The sequence below is a fragment of the Myodes glareolus genome, chromosome 5 (assembly GCF_982192425.1).
Source record: "Myodes glareolus chromosome 5, mMyoGla1.1, whole genome shotgun sequence".
Lineage (NCBI taxonomy): Eukaryota > Metazoa > Chordata > Mammalia > Rodentia > Cricetidae > Myodes > Myodes glareolus.
The window spans coordinates 36,094,795-36,122,701 of record NC_142030.1 but is presented as its reverse complement, the minus strand read 5'-3'; the positions used below and the strand labels follow the sequence as shown (position 1 = coordinate 36,122,701).

Here is a 27,907-nt window from a genome sequence, read left to right as displayed (position 1 = left end):
CTGGTGGCTTATAACTGACGAACTCCAGTCCCAGGAGCTCTAACTAACTCCCTATTCTGGTCTCTACAGACACCGCACACATATGGTATATAGGTTACACGTGTAGGTTAAAACACCCATACAAAGATAAATGGTTTTTTGTTTGTTTGAAGGGGGTTGTTTTGAGACAGAGTTTCTTTGGAGAGCACTTGATATCCTGGGACTAGCTATGTAGACCTGGCCTCAAACTCAGAGATCCGCCTGCCTCTGCCTCTGCCTCTGCCTCTGCCTCTGGAATACTGATATGAAAGATGTGGGCCACCTTATTATGCATAGTTCTGGATTCTAAATTATAAATGCTACCAGTTATTGATAGAATGCTTGCCTGCCATGCAAAAAGTCCTGGATTCCATCTCCAACACCATGGAAGCCAGGTATGGTGTCAAATGCCGAATAATCTTGCATTCAGGAAGCAGAGGCTGGAGAATCTGAAGTTCAAGGTCATCTTTGTCCACATAGTGACCTCAAAACCAGCCCAGGATACACAAGAAGATGTTTCAACAAAACAAAAACTCCACAGGGTGAGTGAGATGAGTTAGCTGGTAAAAGTATTTGTCAAGCAAGTCTGAGAGTGATTTGCTGAAACCCATGGTAAGACAGAACTGACTCCAAAAAATTGTCCAACGACCTCCACAGTCCAACCATACTCATACACACGAATTTCTTTAATTAACAAACAAACAAACAAAAAAAAAGAGTATGGGGGGTGGCTCATTTGTTAAGAATAAAGAAAAAATACTACTCCTGCAGAAGATCTGACTGAGTTCAGTTCCCAGAATCCATGTTTGATAGTTCACAAGTTTCTAATGCCTCTGGCACCTGCGCTCATGTGCACATAACAACACACACATATATACACACATTAAAGATAAATCTTTTTTTCTTTTCTTTCTTTCTTTTTTTTGAGAGAAAGTTTCTCTGTGTAACCCTGGCTGTCCTGGAACTCACTTTGTAGATAGCCCAGGCTGGCCTCAAATTTGGAGATATGCCTGCCTCTGCCTCCTGAGTGCTGGGATTAAAGACAAATGCCACCACCAACCAGCTTAAAGAAAAATCTTAAACTGAACATTGAGATACATGTCTTTAACTCCAACACTCACAAAGCAGGGGCCATCTTTGGTCTACACGGCGAGTTCTAGGACAGCCAAGGCTACTGGTCAAAATCAGGTAAAATGATTCTTAATAGACTATCATAGATGTCTTACTTAGAAAGCTGAACTCTAGCTCCTGCTCAAAGTCATTTTAGTGCCACACCTAAGAACTGACTAGTTTTAAAAGCCAAATAAAATCAGAATGTTTTGTTTATAAAATTAAAGATACAGAAAAATTTGCAAATGAAAACAGAACTACTGAATTTATTTGAAAATAAATACACAGTGGAAGGTAGAGAGAGTACTATGTAGGTAAGCTCAGCGGTGGATGACTACCCAGCATGTGCAGAGTTCACAAGAGGAGAAAGATGCCTTGCAAATAAATTGACTAGTGAGTACCTAAGATGCTTTCACTATTCTATTTTTGTGCAACTGGAAATTCTGTGATGTCTTTTTGTTTTTTTTTTTTCAATTAAAGGCTAAAGTATTTTATGAACTCAAAACTTTCCCTGGAGTTCTTAGGCAGTCTGTAATTCTTTCTGCTCTTTCCCTCACCTATTAGGCATCTGTTTAGAAAATGGCAACCATTTTTTTAAATTAATGTACTCACTTTTATTTCGAGCATGAGTATGTGCACATGAGTGTATAAAGGTCAGAAGTCAACTTGGAGTTAGTTCTCTCCTTCCACTATGTGGTTCCCAGAGATCAAATTCAGGTTTTTAGGCATTTCCATCTAGCCATCTCTCTAGCCCAACCACCATTCTGTTTTATCATGACTTCATCTTGAATTTCCTCTTTAAATTAAAGAGGTGTGGGACAATCGTCTATATTCTGTCAATTATATTTTAAATAAATGCTGATTCATCAGTAGCCAGACAGGAAGTAGAGGTGCGTCAATGAAACAGGAGAATTCTGGGAAGGAGGAATCCCATTCCTTTGCAGTCCTGCCCAGACACAGAAGAAGGAAGATGTCACTGCCTCACTGAAAAAGGTACCAAGCCATGTGGCTAACATAGATAAGAATAATGGGTTAATGTAAGTTATAAGAGTTAATAAGAAGCCTGAGCTAATGGGCCAATCAGTTTATGATTAATGTAGACCTCTGTGTGATTTCTTTTGGGACTAAACAGCTGGGGAACTGGGCAGGACAGAAACTTAGTCAACACATAATTTTCAAAAGTACTACTCATTAAAAAATATTTAAAACAATGAATTATAGTATCAAAACTTAATCACATAGTTCTCTACAGGAAAAAAAAAGATGCACTTAATATTACTATTAGAAAAAAACAATAAAACCCTAAGAATGCATAAGCTTTTCTCACTAGTGTGATGTAATTTCACAGCAGAAACTGGTGTGATTGAACAACTATCTCACTGAAAGATAGTACAGAACTTAAACCTTTGCACTTTGAACAAGCTGTTGATAAAACATTTAATAGCTTTCTGAGTGAAAGTAAAGGCACTGACAATAAGACAAACAGATGCAAAAAAAAACCCCCAGAAAATCCTAAAAGTTTAGACAAAGAAGCAATGAAAAGAAAATCTATAAAGCTCAATATATTAACTTCTACATGGTTTGTAAAAATAATTTATCTACACATGTAGGATAGGTTAAGACCACCAAAAAATTAAAAGACTTCCTCAAAGTTTGCTTCTTTCCGTATAGGAGTTGCTAGAGTTTACAGCTTCAGAAAGCCAATAAAAAGAAAAAACTCATACTGTTATAGTTTTCCCTTCACACTAAGTGTGTTTTTGCTTTTTTGTTGTTGGTGGGTTTTTGTTTTTGTTTTTGTTTTTTGAGACAGGGATTCTCTGTAACAGTACTGCACAGAGATTCACATGCCCCTGCCTCCTAACTGATGGGATTAAAGCGTGTACCACCACCACCACCCAGGTAGGTGTGCCTTTGTAATAAAAAAAACAAAGTCAGATTTTTTTTTCTTGAATATGTTTATCTGTATTTTAGTATATATTTTCTTCTCAAAATTCATTATAATGGAACATGAATACAGGATCAATACTAGTACTACAACTTAGCAACACTGGAGTGGGAAGCTATACCAACCCACAGAAAACTGCACTTTCAGTTTCTAGCAAATTCCAACAGTAATTTGGACCTATGTAAAGATTCATCATCACCAAAGGGACATAAGCAATTAATTACCTCCTATGAATGCTCCTACCCCCTTATTAAACATTTATTTTTTTTCTCAACCCTCTGCCACCAAGGCCGTTTCCACCATTGGGTGCCCTATATTCCAAAACAGTATTCTTGGTCTTCCATGGCAACTTTAACAACTTGCCACCTTCCTCTTCCATCTCCAGGCTACCTGCCTCATATGTTAAACAACTAACAGAAATCCACAAGAAATGACGGTAAGAATACCACACACTTCAAAATGAACAGTATTCTCAGAGCCCAGGCCAAATCTGAACAAATAGTAGGGTCAACAATATACTGATAAATCTCATTTGGTGTTTAAGAGCACTGGCTGCTCTTGAAGAGGACCTGGGTTCAATTTCAAGCACACACATGGTGGCTCCCAATTGTCTGTAACTCCCAATTCTAGGGGTTCAGATGCCCTCTTCTGACTTTGGTGGGCAGCAGGAATGCATGTGGTATGCATACATAAATGCTGGCAAAACCATATAAAAAATTTTAAAAAAATTTTAAAAATCTCATTCTGATTTTGCCACTAGCTTATCTTTAAAAAATTTTAAAAGCTAACCTGGAAACAGTTTTAGGCTGCTTTTGTCTTGCTTATTTTATCTTTTTAATGATAATCTAAGCTTAAGAACAATGCTTCAGGAGAAATATGAACAAAGTAACAACCAAATGAGTATTAACCCAGAGATCAAGGGAATGACAACAGCTGGCTCACCAAAGGTGAGAAAAAGTGGGGAAAATGTTAAGCATTTTTAGCATAACTATGCAAGTCACCCTCCATTATACTATTTGATGTGCCTTACACTAAGTCTATCAAATTCATTGTGGATCACAGTACTAGCATTTCTATTTATTTCCTTCAAAATGTGGCCATCACTAAAATTCGTGAAAACGATAGAGACCTAAAGACAATTTTTAACTGTAATAGCCATCCTTAACCTATTGCTGACAGAATGCCTGCACAATTCAAATTATATCATACTTTCACCACATCTTAAATATTCATTTAGTTAACTCCATCTATATCATTCACTAAGTCTCAAACATCTCACAGAAGACTGAAGTAATATTGGCCCAAACACTTAAAAGTTAATCTCAGTTTATGTAACACTCCATGTCTCTATTCAATATTTTTGGAACTACTTTTAAGAGAAAACTCTAATTATCCTCAATGTAACTTACCATCTTGTCATTATCAGTAGCCAACCAATCTATAATAATACAAAACACTATCCAACAAATACAAGGTAAGAAAGACTTCTCAAAATTTACCAAGTAACGAGTCTCTAAGAAGTTATTTGGATTAAAAATTCAACCCAACTGAATTCTTTAAAGTTTTAAAAATCTTTGTAAGGGGGACTGGAGAGATGGCTCAATAGTTAAGAGCACTGGTTACTCTTCCACAGGACCCAGGTTCAATTCCCAGTACCCACATGGCAACTCACAACTGTCTGCAACTCCAGTTCCCTGGGATCTAACACCTTCACACCAATGCATATAAAATAAAGTTAAAATAAATTCCTTTTTAAAAAAATCTTTAATGGCCGGGCAGTGGTGGCGCACGCCTTTAATCCCAGCACTCAGGAGGTAGAGGCAGGCGGATCTCTGTGAGTTTGAGGCCAGCCTGGTCTACAAAAGCTAGTTCCAGGACACGCACCAAAGCTACAGAGAAACCTTGCCTCGAAAAAAAAAAAAAATCTTTTAAGGGGGCTGAGCACAGCTGCCCTTCCAGAGGACCCGGGTTCAGTTTCCAGCACCACGTGACAGCTAACTACAGCAGCTCCTTTTCTAGTCTGTGAGGGCACCAAGCATGCACAGAAAGATATTATTATGCAGGCAAAACATCCATACATATAAAATAAAAATAAATTTAAAAAAAAACCTTACCAATAGCCCCTATTGATCATAAATGAAGGGGAGAAAACAAGTAATAACACACAAGTGTGCATGCGCACACACCTTTTAAGATGCCAGTAACATGTCTTAGCAGGGGTGCTTACCATGCAAGCCTGGCAACCTGAATTTGATCTCTGGAACCCACCGAAACAAGGAAAGAAACAACTATACAAAGTTGTCCTCTAATTTCCAAACACATGCATACACACACAAACAATAAATTAAATTAAAATCTTATTATCACATAATGGTTTATAAATAGCTCTCATGGCTTATAAAGAACATCAAAACTTACCTGAAGTTATTAATTTAGCACAACTACTTTTGTTTCCATGGTCTTCCGAGATTCTATTTGTGTTCTTTTCTTTCCCAATCAAAGTATCCTCCATAAGTAAGCATCTATCAGAAGTAAAACTGTCTTCACCCACCATATGACTAAATTTGCTATTAGCTTCAAGTACAGAAGTGACTTCTTCAAGCTGAGCAGCGTCACTAGATTCTGAGTAAGAGGAGCCCTTACCCTGGGGTAAATTTTTGGAAGAAACAGGTAGAGACTCGTCATCACTATCAAAACCAAAAGGATCTCCAGTATCTTCTTCTTCTACTTTAGGTTTCTTCGGAATTTCTTGGATATCTGGTTTAAAATTGGGCCTCTTCTGCCCTAATTTAGCCATAAATGTCGTCTCTCCCCATTTTGTACTAAGAGTAGTCCGTTTGTTGGAAAAAACTTCATCAAATTTTGAACTGCCATTTCCTCCTTTCCTACTGTAAGTTTTTCCAAATCTGGATGTCATTTTGACACCTGTTTCATATTCCCTGTGGAAAGAAATTTAAGAAAATATAATCACCAATCTCTTAAGTTTTAAGCATTTTATAAAAATAAGATCCTAGGACTTGCTTTTACACTAGTTTAAATGAATAAGTTGAAGAGGCTTGTTTTCCATCCTATACTTCCATCCATCAGGCTTGGTGGTGTTTTGGTTTGTTTTATAATAAGTACATACTCATATGAAACTTAAAGAGTAAAAAAGTTTACTAACCAACTTGTAATGCAGTATCTACAAATCTAACTTAAGACATTTCTCAAGTTCCAAATGAACTATTCTTAATACACAATTTAACCAAAAAATAATAATAATAATCTCAATAGAGTACCCAAATACAAAATCATTAACCACAACATATTAAGTTTTCCAGGATCTAAACGATGTCAATTGACTAATTTTAGTTCTTTGAAATTGTACTGCTCATCATATAAAGGGTCAGAAAACTGCTATTTTCTCATCTACTACAATCTTGTAACTTCTACCTCACCTTAAAGACTCTGATTTTTGGACTAGTGTCATTTGAACTGACTTTTAAAAACGTTCTTTTAGTGGGTCATTTCCCTAAATTCAAGAATTCATTCATCTCATCTTCCTTATCGCTATAGTGCTGCGTTCATTTGCTGAGTGACATTTTTCCATTTTACAAAGACACACAATTTATTATTATAAAAATAGAAATAAACCAGGTGGTGATGGCACATGCCTTTAATCTCCCACTTGGGAGGCAGGCAGACCTCTGAATCTGAGGTCAGCCTGGTCTACAAAGTGAGTTCCAGGATAGCCAGAGCTATACAGAGGAACCCTGTCTCAAAAAATCAAAATAAATAAACAAAAAGAATAAAAAATAAAAAAATAGAAATACATAGCTTTTATTTTCCTATTCAATTTACAAACAAATCAATCTACTTGATTTACCTAAAAATATACTGGAAAAAAATTTTCAAGTGAAGTCAAAGGTCAAACATTTTAAAACTACAAGTTATGGTACTTTTACAGCACAATCAATCCTTATCCATTTCTTAACACTTTGACCTGCAGTTTAAATATCAATTTATCAATTCTGGGGGGTGGTAAGCAATGCTTAAGCTCTTGAAAAATCTTCATTACTTTGAAACTTATGATGGGAATAATATTTAACTTATGCTTTCAAATGTTTTCCATCTACACCTTTAATATTTTTATTAAGTTCTTACAACTTAATGAATCACTATTCAATTCAGTTCAGCAAATATTCATAAAAGACTCACCCCCACCGCACAACTAATGTTTGAAACCAATTCTGATTGTTCAAAATAATAATTTAGTCATCATACACATCTGGGCTAAGAGAAAATTTAGCTTTCCTCAGAGAATTTCCATTTTGTAGTATGGAACACTAACAAGCTTTATTGTCGTTCTTGTTAAACAAAACAAAGTATTGGGCAGCTACCAAAGTCAAGAAAATAAAGTCATGTCTTTAAGCTGTGATCTGCAGTCCTACATTGCTCTATTCCAACAAAACTGGAACGCTTTGGACACACATACATGGCAATCATCTAAAAATGCTGACTAAAGGTCAAACCAAAAATCTAGACTTGATCTCCTCTATGGCAACATCTGAAAATTCTCCGTAAAAACAGTCAAAACCACAAAGCATTCATTCACTGTTCAAAGTTTAAGGTCTGCAAATGAATATTTGATACTGAGTCAAGTGATAAGACAACTGAGAGCGTGTCTCACAAATACACACTGATGTATTATAACATCATTAAATACTGAAGAAATAACATCAGTGGCTTTTTAATATTAAGCACTGGGAAACGTGTAGATGAGGCAAATATGGCTGAGTTACTGTCTACTGAATCCAGTAGAGATGAATACAAGAGAGTTCATTGTACGATTGTTTTTATTGTTTTCTATAACTCCCATTAAAAAAAAAAGTCAGCAGACTCCTGCGATGGCATTATCTAAGCATAGCACATGTACAAATTCCGGAGTGGACATATCTGGCATGACATTTTACACACGTCAGACAAACTACCTTGTTCAGGCTCCAAACTTCACCAACAGTCCTAACTAAATAGCAAAGGAGGGGTCACAACTAAGTGTTTTCCGATCTTTGGGTCTCTGCCCAAAGCCCAGTCGGCTTCTGAGGAAAGGGTGCAGGGATTCAAATTAGGGAAGGGGGGTTCTCACACTTAAATTGCAGAGAAACCTAGCCTCTCTCACGCCCCCAAAGTGCATAAGGGGCTTCCATTAAGCGAGGAACGTGGAAGGGGGAAATGGGAGGAAGCAAGAATTCTCACCTCGGGCGGCGAGTGCGCCCGGGGCTGGAACTCAGACACCCCTCCAGCTGGACGCTCACGCAACTTTTCTCCTCCCAACCCCCACCGCCCAGGAAAGGGATGTCGCTTCGGACGCCCCGGAAGCTTCTGCCACCGAGTCCCCGAAGCAAGGCCTCGGTGACGGCTAGAGGCGGTGGAAAACTACGGAGCAAAGAATTCGGGACTGAAACCAACCGGACCACGTTCGGAACAGAGGAGTCAATCAGCCGGCCGCCCGGAAAAAGAACTCAAACGGGAAATTAAGAGGTGGAAGGGGAAAGAGTTCTTCAGATCGGTCAGTGCCGAACTTCCTTAGGAGCCAGGTGAGCAGCGAGACTCGCACCGCCCCTGCCTCCTCCACCCAGCCCGGCTCACTCCGGGCCTAAGCAGCCGCCCGAGACCTCACTTACCCTCGGCGCCTGGCGGGTGCTTTGGCCTCGGGCCGCCTCCGCCTCCCCCGCTCCCAACGGCCCACGGGCGGGCGCGGGAGCCCCGCGCGGGAGAACAGTGCCGACCGGTGCGCCCGAAGAGGCGAGGGGGTTCTGCTGCCGTCACAGCCAGCGGCTCCGCTTCGGTAAATAGGAAGCCCGGTCGAGGAGGGGGGGAGGAGCGGCGGCTCCGCAACTTCCCTCCCCAGCTTAGGCGCGCCGGCCGGGCAGAGCCTAGGCCTCCCTGACGGCCGCCGCCGGTGCCGAGCCTGCTACGTGCCCCCGCTGGGCCGCCGCCGCCTCCTGCGCCGCCGCCTCCGCCGGTGAATGGTCAGCGCTGGAGTTTGAACAGGGCCCTGAACCATCTCAACGCCATTTGCGCTCCCGGCCCCCACCTCCTTCCTCCAACAGCCGCTCGCTCCGTCACTCCGCTTCCCACAGGCCCCGCGCGGCCACCCGACCCCGCAGCCAATCGTACGGCCGCTTACTCAAACCGCCGCGCAGGCGCCGCGCCCCGCACGCGCCGGCTACTACCATTGGTCGGGCCGCGAAGCCCGACGGGAGTTGTAGTTCTCTCCCGCGAGGTCCTGGTGTCTGGAGCCGGTTCCGGAGCAGAGTTCTGGCTGCGGGCCTGCTGGACCTCACCGGCTCGGGAGCCAGTTCTAGTTCCTGGCCACGCGACGAGACGCAGGTGCGGCGCGGGAAGGCACGAGGCACAGTGCAGGCAGCTGTGTCAATCGTTTCCCCTCCAGGGACCCTCCGGTGTCTGGGGACAGTGGATCGTGCAGCTGCGCCGAGCCTGCTGGGCCACCGCCCGGACCTTGGAGGCGGGGAGCTTGGGGCCGCCCTTGCCTACGCAGGTAATGAGGACCGAAACCAGGAGGAGCCGGGTGCCGGTCTCTTCACGGCCACGATTCCGCTTTAGTCCGGCCGTTCCCCCTACTCGTCCCCACTCCGAACTCTGTCTCCTGTCCCCCACCTGTTAGCAGTGACACCGCACACACACACTTGGGGTGTTGTATGTTACTAAAGAATTATCGTCATCTTTATTGAATGTGCTTACGGTGATGTGGCTTTAAATAAAAAGGCATACTGAAGTGTGGACGGGTAAAATGATCCGATGTTTATTTTGCTTTAGACTGCGCCTGTGAAAACTGGAAAAGGGGAATAAATAAACTGAGGATGTTCTTTGTTGTTGGAATTGCGGGATGTGTACACACACGCTGTCCTACCAATGTTTGTATCTAAAATTGTTCATAATAAAGTTGTTCTTTTGTTTGGTTTATTTGGAGGGGTTGCTTGTTGTTTTTAACTGACTAGTCGGGGCAGGAAGGTAGTGGATGATGGACGGAAGTATTATTTTAAATTTTCCAGTCTACGGAGACTTTTTTCCGTGACAGTGTATTACCTAATTGAGAAATTTGGAGAAGCTTCGTTTTAAGCCTTCCATGGGGAAATAGCTTTCTAAAACTTAGCACAATCAGTTTCCCCTAGGAGAAATGTGTGCGTGAGTCATCAGACTTGGTGTCTGATAGGCAGCTAATGGAGACTCGCCTGAGAAGTTAGAAAACTACTAAATGTATTTAGGGAGAAGACCACCTTTTCTGCCAGATTTACTTTTAAGGTTCTCCCAAGTTTCGAGCCCCCCTCCAATGTAGTCAGGAAACTCCTAGAGGAAAAATAAAAATTTGAGGCTGGGCAGATAAATAAGTGGCAGAGTGCTTCTCCAGCATGGCCTTGGTTAGATCCCCGGCACTCCCTTCTACCAACCTGGGGGGCGGGGGAGGTAAATGTGCCCCAGTAGGAATTTAGGTGGATTTTAAACACACTTGAATTGTTTTCATTTTGATGCCAAGTCCCATAATTTACATTCCTGCATCTGCAGTTTCCCTGATACTGTGTATTTACATTCTCATCCTGGTTTCAGAGTAAGCCACCTGTTCCTTAACTTCCTCTAAGGAACCTGTTAACAGGTCTTGCACTATCTGTGGTATACATATATGACTTATTTGGGTCAATTTTGTCCCTTTTTTTTTTTTTAAATCGGCAGCTTGGGATCTTGTTTTGTCATTTGAAGATGACTGGCAGTGGTGCAGACTGCATTTAGTTTAATTATTTAGATGACATGGTGGTGGGTGCTAATTAAAGGGTAATTATCATCAGAGGCAAAAGGTAAGATCAAACAGCCAGAAGAGGTAGCAAGAGGCAGTTGCAAGATCTTCCTGGAAGAGTTTCTGAGACCAAGGGAAATATCCTTCTGGACTAACCCTGCTGGCGTTGGGCATTTGACAGGCCTTGATGCTAAATAAAACTAAAGTGGAAAGGTTAACTATTTAAAGAAAGGGTCTTTGGCACCCTTTTATGGGGTTTTATGTTCTTGAATTAAATGATAGAACTTAGTTGTGTTGAATTCCTGCTACTGAAAGAATGACCCATAGTCAGGATTTAGGCATGATCTTGTTGGGAAGGGATAATTCCTGTCCCCACCCCAGCTCCAGCCATCAGAATCTGCAAGTTAGTGGGATTCCCCCAGGCAATTGGTTCACACATCAAAGTTTGACAAGCACTGGTTTATAATATAGTCACAACATTTGGCAACAATATAATCCACCGAGTTTGTGTGAGGAAGGGGGAGAGCAAGAGTGTGCACCTATAATGCCAATCCTGAGGCTGAGGCAGGAGCGTTGAGCATGCCAGGTCAGTATGGACTGAGAATGGGGTTTGGCATATATAACTTGGTGGCAGATCACTCACAGGTCATATGCAAGCCCTGGGTTCTATTCCCAGCTCAAAAGAGTAAAGAACCTAATACATAGGAAGAATGAGGCTAGGGATTTTAGAGAACTCGTTTATACCTTAGACTCTTCTCCCTAGTATACAGAAAAGGAAACAGGAAGGCTGGCACTTGCTTAAGATACTGCAACTAACAAGGGAAGATCAACTTTATTGGATGTATATGGATAGTCCTAAATGTAGCAGAGTTACACGTGAAACCAGGTATGGTTGCACATACCTATGGCCCCTGTGCTAAGGAGGCTGAAGAAGAGGGTCATGAGTTTCAGATCAGCCTGGGGTTGGGAAAGTGGGGAAAGAAGTTGTACATGGTTTGGTTTGGTTTTTTGGGACAGGGTCTTGCCTTGTAGCGTTAAAAAAAAAAAAAAAAAAAAAAAAAAAAAAAAAAACCTAAAAACTGCACTTTAATGGGGAATGAGGAAGGATGTCTGGACGGAATGGGTGACTGTGTCAGAAGCGTAGCCCCCTGCGGACTAAATCCGCTGGGGCCTCCAGGATCTGGCTCTGTAGCCCTCGGGCGGCGTCCTCACAGTCCTGAAATGTGGCCACGCGATAGTCCACAGTGCCCAGGGCATAGCAGCCAGAGGACACCAGCAGGTAGGCAGGCAGTGGCCACAGGACTTCCTGGCAAGGGAAAGGTAGCTCCAGGCCCAGAGCTCCCATGGTCAGGGCAGCCCAGGCAGAGCCCAGGAGCACCAGTCCCCAAAGTCACTGGGTTAACTTCGTCATGGTCGCTCTGGGCGTCGCGTTAAGGTCCCCATCAGCGTCCAGAAGTCCTTGCCTTGTAACTCTTGACTGTCCTGGAACTCACTCTGTAAACCAGGCTGGCCTCAAACTCAGAGATCAGCCTGCCTCTGCTTCCCAAGTGATGGGATTAAAGGCGTGCTTCACCACCGGCCAGCAGTTGTACTTGGTTTTTGAAGGGAAATAACGTGCCTGGGTCTGAGGAGGTTAGACGCATGAATACCCAGCTGTGGTGTGTGAGGGCTCTCCACCTTCCTAGCCCTGTATCAGGACTGACAGAGATTGTGCCACATCCTGGGCTTGTCTTGAGGGGAGTTGAGACTCTTCTAGCCCCAAAGACTGTACGACCTTAACCTCTTTAGTTCTGTGGAAGGCAAATGCTTTGTAAGGCATTTGTGGCCATGGTCCTGAGTGCCGCACCAGAAAGTGAATGGATGACGTACAGGCCGGACCTATTTCTTTATTCATTTGTTTGGTTGCTTTTGAGACAGGGTCCTGCAGTACTCAGTATGACCTTCAACTCTTTAACTTTCTGCCTCTACTCCCAAGTCCTGCAATTACAGATGTGTACTGCTACACCGTGTTAATGTTTGTCTCAGAAACAGCTCTTTTCTCCTCCACAGTCCTCACCCCCGATGTCATGTGCTATTCACCTGATCAAAGACCCAGGCATTTCCTTCATCTGATGCCCTTTTTCCCCTCCTATGTCTAAAGGTTTCCCACCACTGTCCTAGTTACATGGCTACAATCCTGGATCTGAACCCAGTCTGTGCCCCTTCATGCTACAGGCTGCCTTTCTGTGTGCTGTTTAGTGAAGGCAAGACCCCCACTACCTGGACTCCCCCTGAGTGGACTTACACTCTCTCCTGTAAAGAAAAGTAGCAGGGCGCCTTTCTTCTGCTGTTCCTGTTCCCTTGTTCTAACTCAGGCATGGGCTGTAGCAGAACTAGCTTTACAAAATAGACCCTCAGTTCTTTTCTGAAAAATGTGTCGTAAAATATAACTTAAAGTTTAGTTTAAGCACTCAGGAGGCAGAGGCAGGCGGGTCTCTGTGAGTTCAAGGCCAGCCTTGTCCACAGAGTGAGTTCCAGGACAGTCAGAACTATTACACAGGGAAACCCTGTCTTGAAAAAAAAAAAAAAAAAGAGTCCAGTACCATGAAACCAGAAGTGAACAACATTTTTTTCCCTTTGTACTAAGATGTGGGGAAAAAATTATAGACTGTACATTTGCATATTGTAGTGGTTGGTTACAAAGCACTACAAGATGTGTACTAGACCCTGCCCCTTTCCTGCTGACAAAGCAGCCCCTCCTCTTTCCTGTCTGCACCCCACTGCTGCGTTCTACCTTCTCCCTCCCCCTATGTGTGGCTTTTCTCAGAGGCCAGGCTGTTTCCATCCATTTAGATGGAATGAATATTTAGGTGTTTAATGAATCTCTCCCAGAGAGAGAGAAAGGAGAAAGAGCTGCTTGGGATTGAGTCAAGGTCCAGCAAATGCGAGGCACGTTCTCTGTCAGCGAGCTTGTACCCCCAGCCCTGAGTAGCCATTTTAAACTGTTGTAGTACCTCACTCTCAAATATCGCTGCCCCATTTTATTTTATGTCTCAAGGATGTCTCTCTCCACATCTAACTCACCCTATTTCACATGTCTTGCATGTTTGTCTTCGCTGGGAAGAGAGGGCAGGAATCTTGTGTCAGCTCTGGTTAGGCTTGGTTTTAGAAGCTCTTGTTTTCTGCTCTTTAGACCCACAGACAGTAGGTACTCATCAAATAGCTCAATAAACAAGCTGCTCCTTGTTTCCGTCTCTTGTGTAGGACTTCGCCTTGAAAGGAAAGTGGCAAGACATTAACGGTAGTGTCAGGTAACTTAGTGGCTCCATAAAGTAGGGTTCCCCATGGAAGGGGGACTGAGCTCTCTAGCGTTACCTTTGGTCCTTGTGGTTTTTCATCATGAGAACAGAGAAGATGAGTACAATCACAGTTCCAATTACCTTGTTTTCCAGGATAATTGGAATATGTTCTCTGGAGATGGTGATATCCCTTGGGGAATAAAATATCCTCTAGGTAGTTTAAAAAAAAAAAAAAAAAAAAAGCAAGGGGGATTGCCTGGCCTGTGTTGTCTAACAAGACTTGGTACCCAGCAACCTCTAAGAGGTCTTGATTTCTGACTTTTGCCTCTGGAAATGGCCTTTCCCTGAGGTCCTCACCGCTAAAGCTGCATGGTACCTTGTCAAAAAAATCTAGATGCTTCCCCATCACTAAGACAACCTCCCAAATCCTTACCATGGCCCAAGGACCCTACATGATGGGCCCCTGACAACCACCAATCCCTCCCACTTTGCCAAGCCTACCTTCTGTCTGCCAGCTTTGAGCTAGCTTTTGCTTCAGGCCTTCGTGCTAACTGTAGCCTCTGCAACTCTCCATGTATGACTCGCTCCTTCACCTCTACTGGCCCTCTGCCAGCATTCTCTAATTCCTGTCGTTTTTCTCCATAATTATCATTGTGTTTTTCTTACATATTAGCTTAGCATGTTTTCTTCCACTACAGCAGAAGGAAGGAAGGGACACACAGACACCATGCCACACACACAGATATAAACATAAATATTTGCTAGCCAAGCACTAGCATTAAATTACTTCAAATTCTGTTCAGCTTCTATAGCTTGACTAACTTGTTTGTCGGTTTGGTCAATCAATAATTGCAAAAGATACATTAAAATCTTTGGCTTGGAATTTTTTTTTTCAGACCATCCTATTAGTTTCGGGTTTGCCTTTATTTTCTGAGGTTATCTTGTTGGACGTAGAAGTTTATGTGTGTTGCACTGGAGCTCCAACCTTCCCTGTGCCGGACAAGCACTCCACCACTGAGCTGACATGCCCAGCCCGGGATCAGGATTTTCACAGCTAGGGGAGTTGGAAGCTTTTGTCATAATTGAAGTGATTGGTAACAAATGTTGCAGGGATTTGTTGTCCGTTTCTGTTGTCACACTTTCTGTAACGTGACTGCCTCTGCAGTTTCTCTGACAATCAAGGCAGGCCCTGTAAGTTCCCCTAGTCAAGAGAAAGGGGCAGAAGTGATACAGTTCACATTGGAGGCTTAAGAAACCTAAAGCGTTCCCTTTGCAAATCTGCTGCCTCTGCCCAGAGAACAGGTCCAGGCTCGCTTGTTATTGGTGAGAAGCCACACGGAAAAGAGCTGAAGTCATCCTGTTCCAGTCAACAGACAGCAGGCCCCAGAGCTGTCCTACAGAGCCACCGAGCTGACCTGCAGCTGTCCTAGGACATGTGTGAGCCCACCTCAGACTAAGAGCTTCCCCACTGACTTGTAGTCTCACGTGTAATAATGACTATTTGTGCTAAGCTAAATTTTAGAGTGGCTTGTTACCTAGCATCAGTGTGATCCGGCTGTGATCTCCCCGTATTTAATTTGAAGTCTCAGCACCCACAGGGCTCTCTGGATTACTCAGGCAGTCTTCAGCTACCTTCAGATCTCTGTGGCAATATTCCCATATTCTTTTCTTAATAAAGCTCTCCAATACTATTTGCTTGCTTCTTTGTTCCACACTAGAATGTCACTATAAAAGTGAGATTCCTGTCCTTTTGATCTCTGCTGTGTCCTCAGCACCCAGCACAAAATTGCATCCCCCTTGTCCAGTGTGGCAGTCACAAGCTGAGTGTTGGATGAGTCCAGTCTACCCTGAGGTGTGCTAGATTTCAAAGGCTTGGTACAAAAAAGTATATAATTATTTAAATTTGCTCCCTGCTTAAATGTTAAAATGATATTTTATGCATTGGGAGAAGCAGAGTGTGCTGTTAAATTTAATTTCACATTTATTCATTTTTTGAGGTATGCTGTCATAAATTTGAGGCCAGCCTGGGCTATTAGAGAAGCTCTGGCAATAGAGGAAAGCAATAAAATGATAGAGCAGAGCCTTAAATGCAACCAGCCAAGTGCAAAAACCTAATCTAAAGACTGAATACTTTATGATTTTAGTGGTATGACATGTGGAAAAGACAAAACTACACGGACAGAATTCTTTAAAAACTCAGGGGTTCGAAGTGAGAGGGCAGAGGCAGGGTGAGTATGTGATGCACAGGAGACTGAGGAGGGTGACATGTTTCTAGAGTGTTGTAACCGTTCACATTTGTCAAAACTGTAGGACTATGTGCCACACAGAGCGACGCTAGTGTTCACTACGGACTTAGTACTGCCTCATTAAAAACAAGCATACCTGGCTGGGCAGTGGTGGCGCACACCTTCAGGCCCAGCACTCAGGAGGCAGAGGCAGGTGGATCTCTGTGAGTTCGAGGCCAGTTTGGTCTACAGAGTGAGTTCCAGGAGAGCCAAGGCTACACTGACAAACCCCATCTCAAAAAACAAACAAACAAACAAACAAAAGCATATCACACTGACTGATTCATAATAGGAGCATTTGGGATGGGGTTAGGAGAGGGAGGTTTGTGGAGACTCTGTATACTAAGTGCTTAATTTTTCTTTGAGTCTAAAACTGTTGTAACTGGGAACATCCTAAGTGAAATATGCAGGGCACAGAAAGGCAAATGCCTCGTGTTCTCATTTCCTAGGGCTGGAGACATGGCTCAATGGTAAGAGGACAGATTGCTCTTGTGAAATCCAATTTCCAGTACCCATGTTGGGGGACTCACAACACCTGTAACTCCAGTTCCAGGGGATCCCAGGCCTCTGACCTCTGTCGGCACCTACACACACACACACACTTAAAAATGATAAACATAAGCCTTTTTTGAAAACCACTTAATTCCTAGAATAGAAAGGGGGCTAAGAGAAGATTGGGTACCAAGTTGATACCTGCAGGTAGATAAAATAAGCTGTGCTCTGAAGAATAATTTGTGGCCATTGTTTACAGTAATTTCTTTATAGAAAGAACTAGAAGAGACAAGATTGAAATTTCCCTGCCTAAGTAAATGTTAGATATTTGAAGAGAGTCGGGAATGTTAATTACCTTTGTTTGATCATTACATATTTCATACATATATCAAATTGTCCCACTGAGCTCTATAAACCTTTTAGATTATTGTGTGTCAAAAAATAAAAGAAGTCTGTGACTAAATATATAACCTTCCTATCTTCTCATGTGACTGATGGCCATGGATCTGAAGAAAATGGTGAAAAAAAATTTGACTGGAAGAAAATAAATAAAACAAATTCAACTCTTCTAAGAAAAGCCTTTTTTTTCCCTTTTGCCTCAACAGGGAGGGTCCTGCTATATAACCCTGGCTGGCCTCAAATTTGCCCTAGTCCTTCTGACTTTGCCTGCTAGGTGCTGGGATTACAGGTATGTGCCACTAACCTGATTAAAAATAGCCCATTTTCTTAAAAAAATGAATTCACCCTTCCTTAGCCCCCAGAAGTCATACATTTGATAAATCACTTCCCTCTGCTTCCAAAACTTTAATGACGTTTGGCTGTGCCCAGAAATAACTCCATATGGTTGCTTGTTACCTTAAACACCTTCACTTCCCTACCACACTCCAGACATAAGATAGTGCTCAGGTATCAAGACGCCATGCCTGGATTTCTGCAGTTCTTTCTGCCCGAAACACCACTCTCCCTCTGCACGCCTTTTCCTAGATCACACAGCATACTCTATGTGAACCAATCATCCTATAGTCTTGCTCCCCATATGGTCTCTATTTTAAAACTCAGGCACACGGCATTACTGTCACGTGTGGCTCTTTCTAAAAGCATTTGGGGAAATGGATATGATAGATCTATGTATGCATAAATCTTGAAAATGTGGAAGAAGGGATTAATAACCTTGAGGTGGTTATATCAGACAAGGCAACTAAATGACCTCCATGCTCTGCTTGGAGCAAGAGCCCAGCAGGGAGGGTGAATCAGCTGACTCCAGATACAGGCCTCTGGGGTATCACCCGGTCCAGAAGTCAATCCACCTCTGCCTGCTTCCCACCTAAGCTAGCAGGCCAGGACCGGACAGTCCGGCAGTGGCACAGTCGTTATGGTTTCCCCCGTGTCACAGTGGGACTTCAGAGAGCCTGTGAGAAAGCCAGCCACTTGCACTGTTCTCAAAAGAGAAGCCCCATTTTGTTGAGTCCTCTTTGCCATCTACAACACAATCGCTGCATTGTCTCGGACACTGTCACCAGCATCTCATCACCGTTTAGGGCTCAGTGTATTACCCTACCATTTCACTAAGGGGGACCTAAAGAAAGCTGTTCCGGATAGCTGACTTTCCCAGGGCAGCAAGGTAACAACTCGGCAAGAGAGCCAGAGTTTTAAACCATGTCAGTCTGTCTCCCGAGATCTGAAACGTGAAGCCTGCTGTCCCAGGCCCTGAGGTTTAAGCCAGAAGGAACCCATCCTTCTGTTACCCTTCCAAGTCACAGGCTTGAGTCTGCACAGAGAAACAAGGGTCAGGGGTTGAGACTTTCCTGCTTGTTTAAGGAGAACGGTCAGAGCCTTGTTAGTCCCTGCAGCCACATGGTAGGAGATAACCAACTGGCGAGTGTTGTCCTCCGACCTCCACACGCACAGTAAAAATTGAAGAGGTCAAGTTGAGTCTGACTTGGAAGCCAGTTTATTTGTAAGCAGCAAGGATAGGGAAACAGACAGTCTACAGCATGTTTCTCAACCTGTGAGTCGTGGCCCCATGGCGCTCCAGCGACTCTTTCATATAGGTCACATGTCAGATATCCTGCATATCATATATTTACGTTACGATTCGTTAACAGTAGCAAAGCTACAGTTCTGAAGTAGCAACAAAAATAATTTTATGGTTGGGGGGTCACCAGGACATAAGGAACTGTATTTAAGGGTCGCATCATTAGGAAGGTTGAGAACCGCTGGTCTTTTACTAAAGCCAGGCTTGAGTTTGAGGCCACAGCCCTCTGTCTTAGTCAATACTGCTGCCCCACCTGGCGTTTTGAGTTCTCCAACAGCGCCAGGACAACTTAGTGCCACCGACTTCCCACCCTCGCCAGTTCTCTCTGTGCCCAGAGCAAAAACAGAAAGGAACTGAGACCCTGAAAGGCTTATGAATATCCCGGTTTGGAGTTTCTTCCAGTGTGAAACTCCAGCCTTCGGGTGGTTAAAAAAAAAAAAAAGCTTTCTCTAGGTTCCCATTTCTTTGCGTGCACCCCCAGCTCAAGTCGTCCTATAAAGTTCCTGAGCCGCTCCCAGGAGAGTGGGAAAGAACTCCGTCCTTTCTGTTACTCACGCCCGCCCTCGTGTATGGGGGTTGACTGCACAAGGTGAAAAATGACCATGCCTCTATTGGGTTTTCCCAGCTTGAGCCAAAACTTTTGAAAGATGAGGGGGTGATTTTGGTTGGAAAATTGAGTGGGCTAGAGAACGCAGACGTTGGAGCATTGTGGGGAGCCTGGAAATGTTCCAGAACCAGGATGAAGCCTGCTCCTGTGCCGCCCTCTCCAGCACCCAGAAACTCAGGGCCCTTGGCGGTCTAGCTGCGAAATTCCGATCCCATATCCAACCAGGAAGTGTGCCCCAATTTATTCTCATCCCGTGAGACAAGTGAGAAACAAGTGTTAGAGCGCTTCTAGAAAACAACCAGACGCGACGTTCGTCTCCTCCTGCAGAGCTAATCTCTTTGAAAGGTTTGGGACAGGGCCTGGCGGAGTGTCAGAGCTCCCAAGGTGTTCCTGGGTACTGTTACCATCGCTAGCAGCTGGGCTGGGCAAAGAATCCGACTTGATAATTTTTGGCAATAACTCGACAAACTATCGAATGTGGACAAAGAAACACATGCCAAAACTGGAGAGGGAGGGAGGGAGGGAAGCGGGGGGCCGCTGTGTGACTTATCTGTTCTCCAAGGCGCTGTGGCTTCAACCCAACTCCGCGCTGGGAGGCGGGACCGCCTATCAGCACCTAGAATAGGCCAGCTACCTGGGCGGGACTTGAATTTGGATCACCCCATCCACCCTCCACCGGCGACCTGCTTTCTATCCTTCTGCGCCGAGGCTGGAGACCAAATGGCCGCCTGTCCCGGCCGGGCTGGTGGCAGGAACCCGTGCAAAGAAGGGTCAGTGGAGTCGGAAAACTTCAACTTTGAAATCAGTGCTCAAAGGAGACATTAAAGCGAGTGGTCTGGGCTATGGGCTCTGCAATAATTTACCCTCATTTGTCTACAAACACCTGCCTTGCTCCTTTAGGTCAACAAATATTTACCGCTTCCTGCCCAAGCCCAAGGCGGTGCGTTCTTTAATCTCACGAAAGCTTTAGCCCGCTTTCTGGAAGACACACGGGGTCGGAGAGAAGAGGGGTGATTCAAAATATTAGCATTTCAAATGAATGCACCCCAGGTTGCCGGAATGGGCGGGGTGGGAGGCCGGGGCTGGGTCGCTTCTCCCCGGGGAATCTGCTTTGCACAAGGGACCTGACCTAGAATTTACAAGAAAAAGGTGCCAAGTAGGGCCTCCTTTGTAGTGCCGATGACCTCGAGGACACTTCCTGGTCAGAGCAGAGGCCTAGCTGCTTTGCTGGGCAGTCTCGGCCTTGGCCAAAGCTGTGAAAGTGGGGCAGTAAGACAAGGCAGGCGCGTCGGTTCAGGACGCTGGCTCCACCAACCAGCTGGAATCCGGAGTCGCCAGGGTCCAGCAAGCCACGGCAAAAGTAGCCCTCCCGCCCCACCCGGGATCTGAACGCCTGACCTGAGGCCATTGAGGCGAGAAGGGCTTAGCAGAGGTGGGGTTCCTCCGTTTGAGAGAAAATGGGAGCCCACTAGCAGTCTCGCAGCGAGCGTTAGGTGGTGGCCTTTGCGAGGTCTCTGCGCTCGCAATAAAGCTGACCCACCCAGCAAGCCCTAGGCCCTGAAGTCAGTGGTCTCTCTCTCTCTCTCCCTCTCTCCCTCTCTCCCTCTCCCTCTTCTTTCCCTCCTCCCTTTCAGCGGGACGGCGGCGGGGGGGCATTGAAGTTCAAAGTTATGGTAATTGCTCCAAGTTTGGCTTTTCTTGAGGGCAGTATCCAGTGCTCCCCGGCTGGCTCCAGCGCTCAAGATATTTTTACTTGAATGGATGAACCTTTTCATTCAGTGCCTTCCCCGCCCGAACTCTGGAGGTGTACCCCTTTAATCTGACTGTATTTAGTTTCTTCCAGAAAGCCCTGGATATTATGCAAAAAGGGGGCGTCATGCTAGGTGATAAGAACAATTATAATGGATCTTCTCTCCACAAGGGCTTTTGGGGCACAAGTGAATAAAGGCCTGGAGACTTAGGACAGAGTTGATAAACTACAAGGTCGGATTCCCTAGGCAGCCTTTGTACTATCTGGAGCTGCCAGAAGACCAAGTGGTGACAGTCTCGACCTTGGGCAAACATACATATAGCTCTATTAACTCTGTGTCTAGAAAAACGTTCAGAGCCTTCCAATTTTGCACTGTTTAAGACTTCACGCGAACTCTATCCAGACCCAGCTTTAAAGAGGCTGGCCTGGCTCATCAAACCAACCTCCTGACTTTATTCTCCTTGAACCTGCCAAGGTGGCCTCGTTGCCATCCCTCAGCAAGCAGTGAAGACGCATTTTTCGCTGGTAGTGAGCTTGTGCACTAGAGTGCTCCTTTGCTCTTCTCATTACTCACCTCTTCCCCTTCAGTCTGCCCCTCTTGCAGCCACAGCAATTCCTGTGCCTTCTGTTGCGTTTTTTCCACTGGTTTGTCTGAGTGCCTGTGACTGACGGGATCTTTTCTGACCCTTTTCTTACTTCATTAGCTCAGGTAACGTTCTCAGAATAGATTGCATCGCACTGAAGATGAGGTGCCCAGATGTGTGAATGGTGAATGGTGTGTGTGTGTGTGTGTGTGTGTGTGTGTGTGTGTGAGAGAGAGAGAGAGAGAGAGAGAGATTTGCTTTCTTTTCATTCTTTTCACCCCCCCCCCCTTTCTTTTCCCTTTTTTTTTTTTTTATTTTATTTTTCAAGACAGGGTTTCTCTGTAGCTTTGGAGCCTGTCCTGGAATTAGCTCTTGTAGACCAGGCTGGCCTCGAACTCACAAAGAGCTGCCTTGTGCGCCACCACGACCCAGCATTCTCCCCTCTCCGCCCCTTTTTCATCCCTCCCCAATCTCTCCTTTTTTTCTATGGGCATTTTGCTTTTTTGGAGACAAACTCCATCTAATAACCCAGGGATTCTCCTGCCTCCACCTCTTGAGTGCCGAAATTATGGGATGCTATCACCACTCCTGACTCAAACATTGCTTTGGATGACAGTGTCGTCAAATATGGCTCAGAAATCTTCAGGTCCTGGAAGGCACTCAGAACAAATCCTCGGGGTCCGTATACTTCACACAGGACAAGCAGCAGGGCTGGAGACTCTTTGGGCTGCCCACACTGAGGGCTCTACTATCTGGTGAGCTGTGTAGATACAAGAACATAGCTCTCGCCTCAACACAAGTAAGAGTTTAGGGCCAAATATGAATAATCTTGACCCTGCAACACAGATTCGGCTTACCCCAAATACTGTTCCGATGTGCTAACCATTTCGCGACCTTTTTAGTTACAGAACAAAAGAAAGTCATGAACTGGCCTAGCAAGATGGCTCAGCAGGTAAAGGCACTTGCTGCCAAGCCTGATGCCCGAGATTTGATCTCATAGGACCCATCTGATGGAAAGGAAGAGTTAACTCTCAAAAGTACTCCCAAGCAGGCACCCTCAGCTATAAATAAATTTTAAAAATTAAAATAATAAACCAGGGTACCTTTCTTTCTTTCTTTTTGCTTTGTTTTTGTTTTTTATTTGTTTTTTTGAGACAGGGTTTCTCTGAAGCTTTGGAGCCTGTCCTGGAACTAGCTCTTGTAGACCAGGGTGACCTCGAACTCACAGAGATCCATCTACCTCTGCCTCCCATGTGCTGGGATTAAAAGTGTGCACCACCACTGCCCAGCACCAGAGTACTTTTCAAATATGTTGGTGGGTATAGCAAATAGTGGGTAACAGCAAAGTGGAAAATCTCTGCTGCTATAGGTTTTAGACATCATCTGATTCTATCCTTAATTTGGGGGTTATTAGAAGGTTATCATCCTTAGTTTGAGGGGGGTTTGTTTGTTTACTTGCTTTTTTATTGGCTATCCAGTTCATAGCTTTTCCAAAGCCACAGAGTGAGACCCTCTTGGCTGGCTACAAGTTGGGAGTTGAGGCTCTAAAGAGCCTGACCTATAAAACAAAGATAACATCCACTGTGCTGACCTTCCAGAACTTTCTTTGTTTCTGAACTGCTCCCAAGGCCTGGCATTTCTTTCAGCTCCTTCACAGTCCTAGTGTCTCCTTTCTTTGTGTATCTGTACCTTTCTTTTTCATTCTTTCTTTTTCTTTCTTCCTTCCTTTCTTTCTTTCTTTCTTTCTTTTTTTTTTTTAGCTTTGAGCATTTAACATACTGTTTCATCAGTGTCTACCTGACCTAGCCTGGTGGTCAGCCTAGTGGTCAGTGACCACCTCTGAAGATCAGGAAGAAAAGGATTAGAGGACCTGCCGTGTGTTTGAGTGACAGAATCTTGCAACATAGTTCAGGTTCACCTTGAACTTGACGATCTTCCTGAGCCAAATGCAGACACTACAGGTGTGAGCCTCTGTGTGACTGTGGATTTATGCAATTGTTTGTTCCTGATGCTGGGAATTCCTTCCAGAACTTTATAGACACATGACATCGCTCTACCACTGCTACAAGTCCAGGCCCTTTTTATTTTACCAAAATGTGAAGGTTTTATCCACCTCTTGGATCTTGCTTTTTCTTTTTCTTTTCTTTTCTTTTCTTTCTTTCTTTCTTTTTTTTTTCTTTTTTTGAGACAGAGTTTCTCTGTGTTGCTTTGGATCCTGTCCTGGAACTAGTTCTTGTAGACAAGGCTGGCCTCGAACTCACAGAGATCTGCCTGCCTCTGCCTCCCGAGTGCTGGGATTAAAAGCGTGTGCCACCACTGCCCTGTGGGATCTTAGTTTTTCATGCGAAATGCATTGTTTACTCTTCTCCTCTCTGTGACAAAACTCCCGACAAAAGTCTTTTGAGGGAGGAAGGGCGTTTGAGTAAAAGTAAATGCCCATGGTTGCACACTGATATCAAGAAATGACTGAACAAATAAATGGGGAATAAAGACAAATTTCCTGTGCAGAAGAATTCCAAATAATTGACATAGATAATGCACCCGCCCCATAGGGTGAACTTAGTGACATCCTCCTGAGACTTCCTGTAGTAAGAGAGGGACCACAGCAAGGAAGCCCTGTGCTCACTTGAGGGCCAGGTGATGATGGAATGAAAAGCCACACGGAGAGAGCTATATACTCTGGATATAGGGATGAGAGGAGGGGCTTTACCTCAGTGATCATATTCCTAAGAATCCACCGGCCCTGCCTACGAATGAAAAAATCAAATTTCCATAGAGGAGCGTTCTACAGAATGCCTATGCTTTCTGATGGATTTTAAGGAGTGCTTAAAATTGCTGTGGTCAGCAAAACAAGGAAAAGTCAGAGAAGCTAAGAGGAACCTAAAGCAGTATATGAGTTCCTCCCTCACTGCAGTGGCCAGATAGCTGACAAAAACAAGTGGGGGAAGGAAGGATTTGTTTATTTGGGGTTACAGTGGGAAGGTACACCCCACTATGGAGGAGAAGGAATGGTGACAAGAACATGAGGTCCTTGGTCCCATTTGCAGCAGCAGAGCTAAGAAAGCTGACAGCCGGAAGCCAGCCTGCTTTCTCCCTCTTTCCTTCCTGTTGTCTCCAGAACCTCAGCCCACAACACAGTATCGCTCACATTCAGAGCGGGGGGGGGGGGGGCTTCCTAAGGCAGTTACATTCATCTAGAAACACCCCTACTGACAATACCCAGAGGTGTGTCTTCAAGGTAAAGCCCAGTCGCTATGACGACGAAGATTAATGATTACACAGGAGGTGTAATGATTAATGTGAAATGTTATTCTGGAGGTAGGGGGAGGAAGAGGTGGGGTGGGGGAACACACCTGTTATCTCAGTCCGTAAGAGGCTTCGAGGCAGATATTCCACATTTGAATTTGAGGTCAGCTTGGGCCATACAGTGAGTTTAGGCCAGTCTTGGCTACGTCGTGAAACCATGGTTGAAATAAAAAATCCAAACCTAACCAAAACAAAACATAAAGAAAGAGAAAAGAAGAAGAGGGAGTAGGGAGATGATGTCCAGGATAGGATCTTGCAACAGGAAAAAGAAAGTAGGTAAAAAAAAAAATTAAGAAAATCTGAGTAAAATATGAACTTGAGATACTGACACTGTCGTTATTGGCTTATTGATCTTTTAAAATGTACGGTAAGCTTATAGTTTAGATATGGAAGGTCCCCAAAAGCCCATGGGTTGGCACTATGAAGAGACCATGAAACCATAAAAAGCAGAACCCAGCCAGGGAGAAGTTTTGCAGTTACTGAGGTGTGTGTGTGTGTGTTTACTCACTTATCTGTTTGCTGGGGAGAGCACAAGCCACAGTTCATGAGTGGAAGTCAGAGTCAAATTCAGGCTCTGCTTCTACTCTGTGGGTCCTGGGGACTGAACTTGGGTTCTCAGACTCGGCAGCAAGCACCTTTACCTGCTGTGTCGCCTCACCGGCCCTGCTTAGAAGTTTCTGTACTACTGTGTCAGTTTTCCTGCAGGCCTAAAAGTATTCTTTAAAAGTGTTACATTTTTGAGATGACGTGTTTTAACAAATGACAAGAAAGGAGATGGGCTAAGTAGGGCGTGGCAGGCTAAAACATCAGCGATCCCCCAGTGCTGTCCCTGTATTTAATATCCCTGTCGGAGAAAGGTTCTCAGGGAAAGAGACGTACCGCCTCTCTTCAAACGACCGGCAGTAAGGATTGCTTTGCTTTCGGCATCCACAGAAGGGCAAACTCACCCATATGGTTTGCAGCCGTGGGAACTGGTCATGAACTAAGCTGGGTTCATCCCTCAGCAGTAGAGGGGTGGAGGGGGCCTGTGGGGAGCTGGAATAGTTTCAGGATCTGCTGAAGGAGACAGCAAATGTTCCTACTCAGCTGACTATAGCCATGGGGAGGAAGGACCCAGGACTACCCATATCTTTCCATATTTCAAAGAAAGAATTCATCTAGGTTTTCATGGGACATCTGATTTTAAAGTGTTGCTAAGTAATTCTAACTTTTTTGAAAGGCTGGCCTGTCTGTAAATAGGGTAGGAAACGAATATGCATACCCTCCATATATATAGGGTATGCATATATATATATATGCTTCATATATATATATGAAGCTTACTATATGAAACACACGTCTGGGCCATATCTAATCTGAGTTATCCTAATCTGATTTACTCAAGCTCAGGACCATCTTGGTTAATTTTTGTATGTTTGTATGCTTTATGGAATACATGTTTATATGTGCTATATATATAATTGCCTCTCTAAAATGTACACAAAATAAATGAAAAGGACCACGCAATTAGGAACCCGAGAAGCACACAACTAATAGTTGCTGGTTACAGAGCTGGAAGGGAAAGTTGTGCGGGATGGAGAAGTTGATTTACGTTTAGAACTTTGGGGTGGGGAATTAGCTCTAGCTGCATGTCTGCACTCCATGGACCAAGGAGCTATTGGGAGAATTTGCCCAGTGGCTAAGAATAGCTCTTCAAAAGCAGGGGGATAACTACAGGACAGATGTGGGTTATGTGTCACTCATTTAGGCAGAGCTAGACAAATGACCCCAGATTCCAGTGACTTGTAACAACAGCCAGGGTTTCTTTCTCTTGTATATCCTTCTTGGGTGATTCTAGGTCTTCTCTAGGGGGAGGTGTACACAAGCAAACTAAGCGAATCCATCTAGGTGTTGCTAGGAAAACAGGCAAGGCAAAGTATCTTGGCTCTTCAAAATCCCTGTTCCCCAGCCCCATCAGATGATATGGAGCACTCATACATTGCGGTGGCCGAAATAAGGATCTCCTGCAGGGAGGGACACGCACTGCCTTCACAGGACATAAGACAGTATAATCCAGGTGGCCTTCTGGTTTCTGATTGTTGGCCTATTTTCCTGGATGAATGTCACTAAAGCTGGCTTGACGAAGTGGGTCAGAATCAAGCTAAACTATCATTTATTACCTGAGGACCAGGCCCATTTCCTAATGGGAGATGAAAGAAACACTCTGGGTCACCAGTGAATAGACTGATTGTTTAGAACCTATGTCCAGCATCTCAGCTAAAATCATCTTCTCCCTCCGGTGCACATTAATCTGGGGAAGGCCCGTGTGCCTATGATTGTTTTGTAGCAGCTTGGCTGAGCCCAGGTATTTGCTTGTGCTCTTCATTTAAATAGCAACAGAAGGAAGAACAAAGTAGCGTGAACCTGAAATCCCAGCACCTAGAGACTGAGACAGGAGGGTTGTGAGTTCAAGGACAACCTGCACTATATAACAAAACCTGGTCTCAGAGAGACAGAGAGAATAATTTGAGTGATTATTATTCTGTATCCCATAAGTAGCATCATTACACATGAAAGGAAATTTCATTTTATTAGTATGGGTGTTTTAGGCTCTTAGGGCCTAATAATTCTATCATGAAACATAAGCCTGTTTGTATTTCCTTTGAAGAATCAACCCACACCAGGGTCAGGAAATGAACATCAACATTTAATCCTCAATCACCATT

The 27,907-nt window shown here is 44.2% G+C and overlaps 1 protein-coding gene and 1 pseudogene across 4 annotated transcripts in view; both read right to left on the bottom strand.

Annotated features, from left to right (window-relative positions):
• The window catches only part of Wapl (WAPL cohesin release factor), a 65,308-nt gene extending 56,313 nt beyond the window's left edge, over window positions 1–8,995 (bottom strand). For 3 of the 4 annotated variants that reach the window (XM_048421205.3, XM_048421207.3, XM_048421206.3), the window contains exons 1-2: window positions 8,737–8,995; window positions 5,492–6,012 (exon numbers count right to left, since the gene is read on the bottom strand). In XM_048421205.3, coding sequence (XP_048277162.3) covers window positions 5,492–5,990 — 499 coding nt within the window. In that variant the 5' untranslated portion in view covers window positions 5,991–6,012; window positions 8,737–8,995. The remainder of the gene's footprint in view (window positions 1–5,491; window positions 6,013–8,736) is intronic. The other variant, XM_048421208.3, reaches the window with a different exon arrangement.
• Window positions 8,996–11,950: 2,955 nt separating this feature from the next.
• Window positions 11,951–12,920, bottom strand: LOC146894880 (dolichol-phosphate mannosyltransferase subunit 3-like; annotated as a pseudogene).
• Between the last annotated feature and the right edge of the window lie 14,987 nt (window positions 12,921–27,907).